Source organism: Penicillium macrosclerotiorum (assembly GCF_028827735.1).
Source record: "Penicillium macrosclerotiorum strain IBT 26536 chromosome Unknown utg000002l_segment0_segment0, whole genome shotgun sequence".
In the NCBI taxonomy this organism is placed as follows: domain Eukaryota; kingdom Fungi; phylum Ascomycota; class Eurotiomycetes; order Eurotiales; family Aspergillaceae; genus Penicillium; species Penicillium macrosclerotiorum.
The window spans coordinates 4,390,335-4,402,532 of NW_026643082.1; the positions used below are offsets into that span (position 1 = coordinate 4,390,335).

Here is a 12,198-nt window from a genome sequence, read left to right on the forward strand (position 1 = left end):
CTATATACTTTATCAGCATCCACTTTTACTTGTCATGTTTTCAATCCTCCCCTCGAAGAATGGCCAGGGATAACATTTTGGCTTCAACAATCTACCCCGAAACAATCATAATTTTTCCTTCAAAAATAGCGATCAAGATAGAAAGACCTGAACAATAAAAATATGCTTTATACAGTGCAAACCCAAGTCCGGGGAAGCTAAATCAAATAGCACAATTGTAAAAAAAATCGCAAGCTTGCCAATAGAGAAGAACCGCCCGATGATAGAAGCAAGTGACCAAACATACGTTTTCTATATGCTATTGAAAGCAGACAATCCGAGGTATAAGGGGCAATCTAGAAGGGACAGAAACGAAAGAGGAAAGTAGACATGTATAAATAAAAATGTGCAACCTCGAGAAAAGAAAAAAAGAAACCAAAGAGTGCAACATCAAGACTTATTGACCGGCAACTACGCTGCGTTGCTTGGCTAGCCAGCCCCGAGGATCCGCCATGTTAGCCCCATGTCGGTATCGCGAGACGGTCATATTGTTATTTTGCCACCGGCTCTGGAGCTGATACCAGGCCGAGCTGACGAGCTTGAGTTCACGAGCTTGGTCGTCAATTGTTCTTTGAAGCTCCATCTAAGGCAGTAATTAGCACATGGTGGATATCTTGCAAGACAGTTGCAGAAAGAAATATCCTCACCTCACGCTCTTTGGGAATTCCGTCATCCAAGTTCTCTTCGTAGTTCTTCATGCTCTCCCGCAGTGACTTGATGAGATCATTCTGCTGCTGGATATACTGTATAAACAAATAGCTTGTTAGCAAACTGTCCCAAAGTCTTTTCTCGACACGGGGAGCTTGAATATTCCCTGTCAACGAGGGTTTCTCACCTCTGCTCGCTGAGCCAACCGCTCGACATTCTTTTCCAAGACACCAGCGCACTGTTTGAGAAGCTCAAAGCTCGACTTCTGAGAAGTGTCGCTGCCCTCGCTGTTATGGGTTTCGAACTCGCCCAGAAGCATCTGCATCTCTTTCATGACCTCTTGGTCCTCTACACTGATCTCATTTTGTTTGGTGTCGAGCATCTTGCGCAGCTCCTCTCGTTCAGCGCACACTTCGCGGACTAGTGTCTGACTAGCGTCGACTTCGGCCTCCAAGTGGTGCACATTCTGAGTAAGAGTATCCCAGTCGCCGCGGAGTTTAACCAATTCGGCCGAGTTATGTTCCTCAAGCTCGTGCAAGACATCGGCCTTCTCGGTGCTAATAAGAGAGACTTGAACTTGATTAGCAGATTGGTCTCTATCTCGCCAGGTATTGGACCGAAAAGACTGACTTTGAGTCTGAGCATCAGACAAATCCTTTTTGGTAGATTCCAATGTATCTTGAACCTCTGCAATCTTCTTCAATGTGCTGGTGTAGTTTTCATATAGTTTCCAATATTCATCACTAAATTTCATTAGCGGCTATCTTCTGCAAAGCCGGTTCTGGAGTCAAGTACCTTTGTGTAGAATTGGAACGTGCAAGTTGTACGGACATCATAAAATTCTCAGAAAATCCCTCCGAGTGCGATCCTCCCTATGGTAACCATTAGCGTTGGGCGACCCACGGCAGAGAAATCTCAGAAACCATACTGTGGTCGATAGGTCTTTACTTGACTCCAGCTCTCGTTTCATCTCATCATTGTCCGATTTACTGTATTTGGTTAGTTAGGCATAGGAAATGAGATATGTCTCAACATACAGTTGGGACTCGCGCATGCCAATCGCCTCGAAGTCTTTCTGCAAGTTACCCTGCATCTTGGGCGTGTCCGAGCCAGGAGATGGACTGCCAGGCAAACCTTCCAGCTCCCGCAGGCGCTCGCGAAGCTCGCTAATCAATGCATCATCTCTCTCATGCTGCTCGTCTGCACTCTCGAGACGCTCGGTAAGTGCGTGGTTGTTGAATTCAAGCTGCTTCTTGAGGTTTTGAATTTCATTGCACTCCTGCTCGATACGTGGCAGAAGCTTGCGATACTCCTCCAGTTCCACATCACGCTCTGAGGACCACCGTTGCTGCGAGTCCGACTCCTTAAGCTGTTGCTGAATATCCTTAATCTGGTTCTTGAGAGTCTGGTTCTCTTTCTCGAAATCCTGGCTGGCTTGGAGTTTTTGACGGTACTTCTCTGCTGCATTTGCTTTGCGCGCCAGCTGATCTCTATCAGTTCGCAGCTCGTCATAATCATCCTGTAGCTTTTGATAGCGCTGATTTTTGACCTTCAAGGATTCCACTGTCATCCGAAGGCTGTCAATTTCATCTTGGGCGGCGCTCAGCTTTGCCTCCTGCGATGCGATCAGATCATCCTGCTGACGAGTTTTGCTCTCTAATGCCTTCGCATTGAATCCAAGATCGCCCTTTCCGGATTTCAGGGTCACCAGGCGGTCTTCGGTCGAAGCCAACCGGTTCTGAAGAGTGTCATTGTTCTCTTGCAGACGCGCCAAGCGGTTATGCAAATCCTCCAATGCCTTCTCCAGCTCTTTCTTCTCGTGGGTGAGGCGATCGTTTTCCGCGAGCACCTTTCCAACGCGCTCCTCGAACTGGAGTTCCAAATCGACGGGTCGATCGCGTGTAGAACTCTCCTCCGGAAGGTCATCGGCCCCGTCTAGAGGCTCGTGTTGACCGTTGTGTGCCTCTTCAATGATATCCTTTAGGCCTTCTTGGGTCGACGTGCTCAGCTTCTGGAGGGTCAGCACGTAAGTTTCCGCGTTGGGAGAGCTAATGGCGGCGATCAGAAGAAGTTTCAGCAATTTGTTGGTTTCCTTCGGCGATGCTTTCTCGGCGACAGCTTCGAGATCCGGGGACGGGTCCAGACCGGACGGAATGGTGTCATCGTTCTGGTGTCGAATATAGTTAAGCAGCAGCTTGTGGATATGCTTCAAGTTCTGCCATTTGGCGACCCAGTGGTCCGCCGGTTCGCGTTCGGGGATCTCATCGAGGAAGTACTGCGGGTCGATATCCTGCAGGATCTCCCATAAGATAATGCCGTCCGTCAATTCATCCGTGGCCCGCAGTGTTTTGCCCAGGGAGAAGCTGTTGATCCATTCCAACAAAACCTTGGTTACCGTGTGTTCCGAGGCCATGGCCGGTGACCTTATTCTCAGAAGAATTTCAGAAGGAATGGATGCAGTTGCAGCATTCCCCGGAGACCGCAGGGAGGGTGGAGAGCGGAGGGGGAGAGAAAGGTGGCCTGGGGGAAGTTGCGGGATCCACGCGCTCGCGCGTTTCGGGGGAGGCGCCACGAGAGAAGCCAAGTCGCACCCGCTAGCGGGGAGGATCGTCACTTGGCCTCTGTGCTCCGATATCGAAGCCTCGGACGAGGGCTCGTCGGATTCATCCTTAGCGGCCTACTCCGGACGATGATGTTCATGACAATATCATAATCCAGAAGGTCTTGTAGAAATCTACGGCATGTATTGGTAGATTGTACTAAATAAATTGAAACTCGTCTCGTTAGATCCATACCCGTCCAGTCCCAGATCGTGTGCCATTCAACTCCACCCAATAAAACACCTAAAAACCCAATAGAAACGGCCGGATAGACTGAAGAGCATTGCTAGAAATTTGCTCCAAAAAATCATATGTCCCCGGCCGAGATTATGTTCGTCATGTATGCTTTGGTCGCTGACCAACGTTCGTCATACGTTCCCCAGAGCCAGCTGTAGGGGGAAGTTTTTGGCGTCTCCCTAAGTAAAAGGTCCAAATATCGCCTTAGAAGGAATGCTCTTCGCCAACATACTCCCCGTTTGCGGACACCACTTTATCTTCCTCGATAGTAGGCTTATACGCAGCGTCCTGGGTTGAGAGGGTTTGGAGGGTATTCACGGGGGCCTCGGCAGCGAAGCCACTAGATGAAGCGTTAGAATGAATGGTTGCAATACCAGAAACAATCAAAAAAAAGAGCGAGAGAGAGCCATACGGGAAGAGATCTAGATGCGACGCCCATATAATCAGTCTCGACAGTCTGCGTGGAATCTGGAAGGGAGCGGAACTTACGGTATACATGAGTGATCACACCACCCTAGATCATTCATCAGTCACGGTCGCCCGAAAGATTCTGGTCCTTGAGAGGAAGTCTGTAGCTTACCGATGTTACGATAGAATCCTTGGCCTGGTCAACGACACTTTGAGGGGTTCCCGGAGGGAAAGTCACGATGACAGACTTCAGGGACTTGACGGCCAGCACCAGTGGGAGGAGGCCCAACAGAGCAGCCCAGTAGAATCGCATTCTGAATCGATCAAGCGGATAGGTTATAGGTACACCTAAATAGAATCAAGAGAGCAGGCGTCAGTGATCGGGAAAGGCCAGTATAAATCTGGAAAGCGTCAGGGCGTCCTGCGACGGGCAGCTCGAGAGCGGCGGCCCCAGGCCTGCGTCATGCAGAGTCAGGTGACCTGCTGCGGACTTCGCAATCCCTTTCAACCTTTTCAACGTCTTCCGCTTCCACTTCCACTTTCCACTCTCACCCTCCCCTTTCTTCGCGCTTCCACCCTTGTTCCATTGTTCAGCGTTCATCCTCATCTCCAGTCGCATTCAGCATTTGGGTTTGTGGGTTCTTCAGACATTTATCCCCACCGGTTTCATCACACCTTGCATCTCCCCTCGGCAGGTCATCTTGACGCGAAGGAAGGTAGACACACTTTGTGGTGGGCAGGGTCTTGCTGGATTGAGGGGCCAGGTGGATCTGTTTTTGTTTCCATTCTCGCAAAGATAGCTAGCAAGCATTTTACAAGTTCCGACTTTTACCTCCATCCCGTGTTGCTCGTCCAAACGGTTCTGCCTTGGAACGAAGACGAGGACTAAGAAGAACACGCATTCTGTGATAGAAATCCCGGAACAGAGGACCAGAAGCTATCTGCTGTGGAAAAACAAGTCAAGACAAAAGAAGAGCAAAAAAAAGAAACACGGCAAAGAAAAGACAAGAAAACCAAAGAATCCCAGGCGGAGAAAAGAGAAAGAGAAAGAGCTCCGTGAAGCAGAATAACCGCAGAGTATTATTTGTTATTGACCGAGACAGCAGTGATTGACACCGCCCTCTGATAATCTTTGATCACGAAGCCGGGGGATCATTGAGAGTCCACTCTTTCTCTTCTTTTCTCCTCGAGTGCCTCTCCCCCCTCGTGTTTCTCCCCTGTTATTTCCCCCGGCAGCATGTCCGGACTCCTCTCCGATGAAGTCGCCGAGGACTATAAGAACTCCTTGGAGGACTTGACCAGCAATGACCGTTTCCAGATCAGCAACTTGACCGTGATCGCCAAAGAGAATACCGAACATGCAATGGCCATCTCGCGAGTCCTGGAGAATCACATCCGATCAGTAGGTGCCCTCTCTGGTGTCCCCTTTTGTCCCCTTCTGTCCCCCTCGTAGACTGGATGAAATCTGACGTCTGTAGACACCCCCGCCGCAGAAGCTGCCGGCGCTCTATGTAGTCGACTCCATCGTGAAGAACGTGGGGACCCCCTACACGCTCTTCCTCGGCCGCAACATGTATCAGACCTTTATGAATGCGTATACGCTGGTTGACTCACAGACTCGGCGGAAGCTGGATGAGATGCTCAAGACGTGGAAGGAACCTGTGCCTGGCTCGCTGGAAACACGCCCCGTCTTTGCTCCTGAGATCACTCGCAACATTGAGAATGCCCTGATCAAAGCTCGTACCGCCGCGCTACACCAAGAACAGGCCCGGGGCAGTCGAGACATCCTCAATCGGGGCCGTGGGAGTGCCACTCCCACTGGATGGACCAACAGCCCGACGCCCCCTCAACCCATGCCGCGGCAGCCCAATGTTCTCCCTAATCACAACAAACACCCTGGACCAGGTCTAGGGACATCGGTACGCGACTTCAGATCGGTCTTATATTCGACCTCGACTAACCAGGAACCACAGACCCCGCCCCAAGGGCATCGCCCCGATGCGGATTTGGAGGCGCTGAACCGTGATCTAGAGGCGTGCATCCTCTCTGCTCGGAACGACTTCGCCAATGCTCCATTCGATACCCCCTCCCAGCAGCGTTTGAAAGCACTGCTGGACCTGCAGACTATCATGCGGAACCAGCAACTCACTCCGGATCAATTGAAACTTGTTCGGGACCAAATCTCAGCATACGCAGGCCCAAAGCAGACGCCTGCGCCCCCGAATCCTCCGCCAAGTGTTGCTCCTGTAGTCGCGCCTCCCCCGGCTGCCGTCTCGGCTCCTCCGACCCCGTCTCTTTCTCAGCCACTTCAACAACTGTTGAATTCTGGAACCCTTGCAGACCTCATCAAAGCCACTGCCATTCCCCAGCAACCTACTCCTCCGCCCCATGTTCCCAATGCTCTTCCCCCAATGCCTCGATACCCGCCACCTAATAATACACCGCAACCTGAAAACCCTTTGATTGCCGCTCTTCGATTACGGGGCCTTTTACCGCCTGCCTCCGCGCCTCCAGCCATGGGATCTTCCGGCACTCCTGCTGGAGGACCTCTCCCATTCCTGATTCCTGGTCAAATGCGATCCACGCCACCAGTCCCAACCCCACAAGTCTCCTCCATTCCCACCTCATCCTCGGTTCCCATGAACACGGCCTCCATGAAAATGTAAGCAGCCTTGTCCTCACTATAATGCATGCCTTGATGCTGACCGATCCCGACCTAGTCCCCGATTCTCTCTTATTGCTCTTCTCTACGACGCCAAGCCGAATCGATGCGGCACCTGTGGACGCCGCTTCGCTACTACCGAGGAAGGTCGAAGACAGAAAGCCCGGCATCTGGACTGGCACTTCAAGACCAACCAGCGCATGGCAGATGCTTCGAAGCGAGCCCAGACTCGGAGTTGGTACGTTGACGAAAGGGTATGTATCAAAATCATCGTCTTGGCCGATCTCGATACGGTACTGACTGTACGATTACAAGGATTGGATCAAATCTCGGGAAACCGGTGACGATCAAATTTCTGCCGACACAGATGCCGCTACTGAAGGTGCCGCCGGGGCTGATGGCAATGCTGCGAAGCAAGGGCCGCCTAAGGTTTGGATTCGAGCTCCGAATGATGCCACCCTTCGTAACACCCCGTGCCCCATCTGCCAGGAGAAGTTTGAGTCCACATGGTCGGAGGATGTGCAAGATTGGATCTGGGAGGATGCGACCAAAGTCGGAAATCGCGTCTATCATGCCAGTTGCTATGCCGAAGTCACTAAAGGCGGGCCCCCGCCTCGTAGCTCGACCCCGCAAGCTCGAACGGGCACACCAGATTCCGTGCTCGGCAAACGCAAGGCCGACGGAACAGATTCTCCAGGCGCGAAAACTCGCGTCAAGATGGAGCCTATGTGAAATGAATTGTAATATAGATCCATAAATTCCATCGTGTAGCATCATGACGTTGCTTTCTGCCTTTCTGCCCCGCTCGGCGCATCTCCGATCTGCTCCCCCCCCACCGGGGAAACACTGAAACGTGGAACGCAGCAACATGGAACATAAATGAAACCCGTTCTGACTTCTGGACCCTGACCTTCCTGGTTATCAATATAAGCATCTCTAGCATACTTCTCAGATCCCAGCATGGCTCACACAATCCGATGGGGTATCATGGGTAAGTCTGGCAGCTGGAAGATTCCTGGAAAAATGAAGCTAAGCAACGACTATTAGCCACGGGCGGCATCGCGACCAGTAGGGTTTATTCTCACCATTTGCAGCAGCTGAAACGATCTGTTCACTAATTACCTGCTCAGCGTTCGTCCGTGATCTTCTGAAAGATCCCCAGGCTCGCGACGCCGCTGACATCGCCCACCAAGTGGTCGCGGTCTCCTCGTCGTCCTCAAAGACCAGGGCCGATGAGTTCATTTCAAACCTCAGCATCCCGGCCCCATGCACTGCATACGGCTCCTACGAGGCTCTGGTTGCGGATCCCAACGTCGACGTCGTCTATGTTGCTACTCCACACTCCCACCACTACCAGAATGTGATGCTGGCGCTGGAGGCTGGCAAGAACGTCCTCTGTGAGAAGGCCTTCACCGTGAACGCCGCCCAGACAAAGATCCTCTGCGAGACAGCCCGCAAGAAGAACCTATTTCTCATGGAAGCCGTGTGGACGCGCTACTTCCCTCTCAGCATCCAAGTCCGCGAGCTTATCCAGAAAGGCGAGATCGGCGAGGTGCTCCGCACCTTTGCTGATACCAGCTTTGGCGACGACGTCGAGGAGAAATGGGGTACACAGCACCGCATGGTGAACCCTGACCTGGCCGGCGGCGCCCTCTTGGACTGTAAGTATTGAACTGTCTTCTTTCGCTCGAGACATTCCCCCAGACCTATTCAGCGGAAGTGCAACTGATCTAATCTTTTCCTTCGTTTCTTGTTTCTCAATTCACTAGTGGGCATCTACTCGCTTACTTGGGTCTTCCAGACTCTCTACCATACTCTACCCCGTGACCAAAGGAAACCCCCGACTGTCACATCCCAGATGACCCCGTACCATCTCACCGGTGCCGACGAGGCCACGACCATCCTGCTCAACTTCCCCACCAGCACGCCCACCAACGGCCCGCACCCCCAGCGCTCGCACGGCGTGGCCATGACCAGCATCCGCCTCTCCGGCGACCCAGACGATAAGGCCACCGCCGGCCCGAATATCCGCATCCAGGGCACCAAGGGCGAGATCCAGGTATTTGGTTTCCCATTCCGCCCTCTCCGCTACCGGGTCATCCCAAAGAAAGGCTTCGGCGAGGTGCGGGAAGTCGAATGCCCGTTCCCCAGCCAAGGCCACGGCATGTACTGGGAAGCGGATGAGGTGGCGCGCTGCCTACGGGACGGCAAGTTAGAGAGCGAAGGTATGCTGTGGGAAGAGAGCATTGCCATTATGGAGGTTATGGATGAGGTGCGCAAGCAGGGTGGCTTGACGTATCCAGAGAGGATTGAGTCAACCCAGTATCCTCTGCAGCTGTAAGGGTATATTGGTCACATCAATTACCTTTGGTGTATATAGCGTAAATAGTTTTGTGTGTATTGAACAAATGTTTACCGTTCAATACAAAAGAGGGTGTTTTCATCTAGAAAGTGTAATACAGCTCTTCTTTCTCGACTCCATCTAAGATGTCCTACCTATTATGCGAGAGAGAAAAGCCATTGCCGGTGACAGTGTATTGAGTACCGCGAAAAGTACACCTACTATACATGGGAGACAATTATTTTGCGTCTATATGCGAACGATATCGCTAGGCCTTAACTCTCCCTTGTGTGCTCCCCAACCAAACCAGACAAAGGAGAAAGAAGAAGCAAAAAAAAAACATGGTGGAGCATCACGGAGCCGGACTAGCAACTTCGTCCCAAGTCTCCCTGCAACTTTTCGAGTGCTTTAAAAGACCTTGAAATAATCCTCCCTCGGGAAAACAGCTTAGTTCTTGTGGAAAACACCGAGCAGGCTCTTCCAGACCTGGCCAGGCTCCTGGCTGGCGTCAATGCCGCGCCAGATGCCGGTCTTCTTGTAGTAGTCGCACACGGGGGCAGTCTGGGCATGGTAGGTAGCAAGACGCTTGGTCAAGGTCTCAGCGTTGTCGTCGGACCGCTGGATCAGGGGCTCGCCGGTGATGTCGTCGGTCATGTCGGCCTTGGGCGGGTTGAAGATCTTGTGATACGAACGGCCGGAGGCAGGGTGCACCAGGCGGCCGGTGATACGGGCCACGAGCAGGGCGTCGTCGATCTGCAGCTCCACGGCGTGCTGAAGCTTCTGCTTGCGCGCCGCAAGCATGTCATCCAGGCGCTCAGCCTGCGCAACCGTCCGCGGGAAGCCGTCCAGGATGAAACTGCCATCGCATTGTTAGCTTCAGGATTTTCCCCGAGATAGGCTGGGTCCCCCAGTGAAGTAAACAAAGTGTCTTACCCGTTCTTGCACTCAGTGTTGTTCTCCAGCTCGCTCTTGATCATGTTGACCATGATCTCATCGCTGACGAGGCCACCCTGGTCCATGATCTTCTTGGCCTCTTTGCCAAGCTCGGTCTTCTTCGCGACCTGTGATCGCAGCATGTCTCCGGTAGCCTATTCAGCCAAGGTTAGTTAGCAAGCAATGGTTCCCTGCTGTCCAAGGAGGAGAGACAAGAATTCGCCGGGCGACATACCAGGTGGCACACGCAGTACTTGTCCTTGATGTTCGGGGCCTGGGTGCCCTTGCCTGAAGACGAAAAGTGTTAATAGCGACTCAATTTTTGCTCAATTGCACGGTAACATACCAGCGCCAGGAGGACCCATCAGAATGATGCGCATTTGCTCCGTCAGCGACTTAGGCTTGTTGCCGCCATTAACAAGGCGGTCCTCCAGCTCGACGACTCGAGCCTCCAGCTTGCCGATTGTGTCCTTCAGGCCGGAAACGACCTCGTCGGTGATAGGAGCCATTGTGATAGAGGGGGGAGTAGAAGAGAGGAGAAGTGTCTCAAAAGTCGAAGCGCGGAAAGCGGATGGAAGGGAAAGGCTTGGGGACGGAAGGACGGAGAAATGGAAGGGAAGGAATCTTAGCGCCCGAGGTTCGGAGGACCGGTTCAACTGCCACAACCGCATCGACAGGGCCAAGTTGGTAACTATGCAACTATGCAACACTCCAGCAATCCGTCCATCTCCAAAGCTGGAGAGCGATTCAATTTTTTGATAGCAATTGATTACGTTCTATAACTCTTCAAGGCGGATTTTTTTTCCACAGAAGAAGACTTTCTTTTTGCACAGCTGCTTCTCATCCGATCCCCAACAAACCAGGACCGTACCTCCAGTGATTGCTTACTTAAGGCACCAGCCGCAATGTGGCGCGCCCCCAGAAGCTCTCCGAGCATCATCGCCCTGCTCGCTATCCAATCTTGAAAGCACCTCACCGATCCCCATCTATCGACCCCGTCTGCTATTAATCTTGACGCTCTTCAGCTCCTATATTCAACTGCCTTTTCATCCTTTTTCTTTCCGCCATGCCTGCCACCACGGCGGACACGCTATCCCTCGTCAACCGCTCCGTCACGGTTGCACCGTTAGTCCTGCTCTCTGTCGCCGATCACTACGGACGTACAGCCAAGGGTACCCGGAAACGTGTGGTTGGTGTGCTACTGGGCGAGAACTCTGGCAACAATGTGCGCGTATCCAACAGCTTTGCAGGTGGGTTCTTGAGCTATCCCGGACACCGCACGAGCCCGCAGATGAGCTGACCTGTGTTTTCCCGCATCTAGTGCCGTTCGAGGAAGATGAGAAAGACCCATCAGTGTGGTTCTTGGACCATAATTTCGTCGAGTCGATGAGGGACATGTTCAAGAAGATCAATGCTCGCGAGAAGCTGGTCGGCTGGTATCACTCTGGCCCCAAGCTGCGCGCTTCCGATCTGGAGATCAACGAACTCTTCAAGAAATACACCCCCAACCCCTTACTGGTCATTGTCGATGTTCAGCCGAAAGAAGTCGGCGTTCCTACAGATGCCTACTTTGCGGTGGATGAGATCAAGGATGTAAGTGTTCTTTCTGTTTCTTCTAATTTCTGAGCAGCACTCGGCTTCAAGATTGTCTCACGTGCTAATATGAGCATCGCGGCGACAGGATGGTACCACAACTTCAAAGACCTTCGTGCACACACCCTCGATAATCGAAGCGGAGGAGGCAGAGGAGATCGGTGTGGAGCACTTGCTCCGGGACATCAGGGACGTCGCAGTGGGCACGCTTTCCACCCGCATCACCTCACAGCTCCAGTCATTGCAAGGGCTGCATCTGCGACTGCGCGATATCGGCCAATATCTGCAGAAGGTCCTCGACCACGAGCTTCCAGTCAACCATGCCATCCTAGGCAACCTCCAGGATGTCTTCAACCTCCTCCCCAACCTGTCTACCCCGCCGACGACACAGCGGATTAGCGGCCAGGAGCAACCAATTGAGAACAGCGAGCTTGCGCGAGCCATGAGTGTCAAGACAAATGACCAACTGATGGCCATCTATATCAGCAGCTTGATCCGCGCCATTACGGCGTTCCACGACCTGATTGAGAATAAGATCCAAAACCGACAGCAGCAAGAGGAGAGCGAGTTAAAGCGGGAACAAGAGCTCAATGCGGCCAAGGAGGGTAAGGATGGTAAGGATGGCAAGGACGGCAAGAAGGCCAGCGGTTCAAATGGCGAGCAGAAGGAGGAGCAGGATGCCTCTGATAATAGCAAGAAGAAGAGCTAATGTGCTTTTTCTTTTTCTTGTCCTTGTT

The 12,198-nt window shown here is 52.5% G+C and overlaps 6 protein-coding genes across 6 annotated transcripts; 3 read left to right on the forward strand and 3 right to left on the reverse strand.

The window, feature by feature from the left end:
• Positions 1–436: 436 nt before the first annotated feature.
• On the reverse strand, positions 437–3,100 carry N7462_002723 (putative microtubule binding protein HOOK3; the record flags this gene model as incomplete). The annotated part of the gene is made up of 4 exons (XM_057074449.1): positions 437–622; positions 687–782; positions 875–1,394; positions 1,725–3,100. 4 exons carry the CDS (start codon positions 3,098–3,100, stop codon positions 437–439), a joined length of 2,178 nt encoding a protein of 725 aa, XP_056938090.1.
• Positions 3,101–3,728: 628 nt separating this feature from the next.
• N7462_002724 (uncharacterized protein) lies at positions 3,729–4,245 on the reverse strand (the record flags this gene model as incomplete). Its single annotated transcript, XM_057074450.1, has 4 exons — positions 3,729–3,864; positions 3,937–3,946; positions 4,014–4,038; positions 4,105–4,245. The coding sequence occupies 4 exons, from the start codon at positions 4,243–4,245 to the stop codon at positions 3,729–3,731; spliced, it is 312 nt and encodes a 103-aa protein (XP_056938091.1).
• Positions 4,246–5,169: 924 nt separating this feature from the next.
• Positions 5,170–7,326, forward strand: N7462_002725 (putative mRNA cleavage factor complex component Pcf11; the record flags this gene model as incomplete). Its single annotated transcript, XM_057074451.1, has 5 exons — positions 5,170–5,334; positions 5,411–5,851; positions 5,906–6,594; positions 6,653–6,848; positions 6,910–7,326. 5 exons carry the CDS (start codon positions 5,170–5,172, stop codon positions 7,324–7,326), a joined length of 1,908 nt encoding a protein of 635 aa, XP_056938092.1.
• Positions 7,327–7,554: 228 nt separating this feature from the next.
• On the forward strand, positions 7,555–8,935 carry N7462_002726 (Gfo/Idh/MocA family protein; the record flags this gene model as incomplete). The annotated part of the gene is made up of 3 exons (XM_057074452.1): positions 7,555–7,585; positions 7,689–8,255; positions 8,364–8,935. 3 exons carry the CDS (start codon positions 7,555–7,557, stop codon positions 8,933–8,935), a joined length of 1,170 nt encoding a protein of 389 aa, XP_056938093.1.
• A 447-nt stretch (positions 8,936–9,382) lies between these two features.
• On the reverse strand, positions 9,383–10,377 carry adk1 (adenylate kinase ADK1; the record flags this gene model as incomplete). Its single annotated transcript, XM_057074453.1, has 4 exons — positions 9,383–9,791; positions 9,869–10,023; positions 10,104–10,156; positions 10,215–10,377. 4 exons carry the CDS (start codon positions 10,375–10,377, stop codon positions 9,383–9,385), a joined length of 780 nt encoding a protein of 259 aa, XP_056938094.1.
• Positions 10,378–10,934: 557 nt separating this feature from the next.
• Positions 10,935–12,170, forward strand: rpn8 (proteasome regulatory particle lid subunit RPN8; the record flags this gene model as incomplete). The annotated part of the gene is made up of 3 exons (XM_057074454.1): positions 10,935–11,118; positions 11,190–11,461; positions 11,550–12,170. 3 exons carry the CDS (start codon positions 10,935–10,937, stop codon positions 12,168–12,170), a joined length of 1,077 nt encoding a protein of 358 aa, XP_056938095.1.
• Between the last annotated feature and the right edge of the window lie 28 nt (positions 12,171–12,198).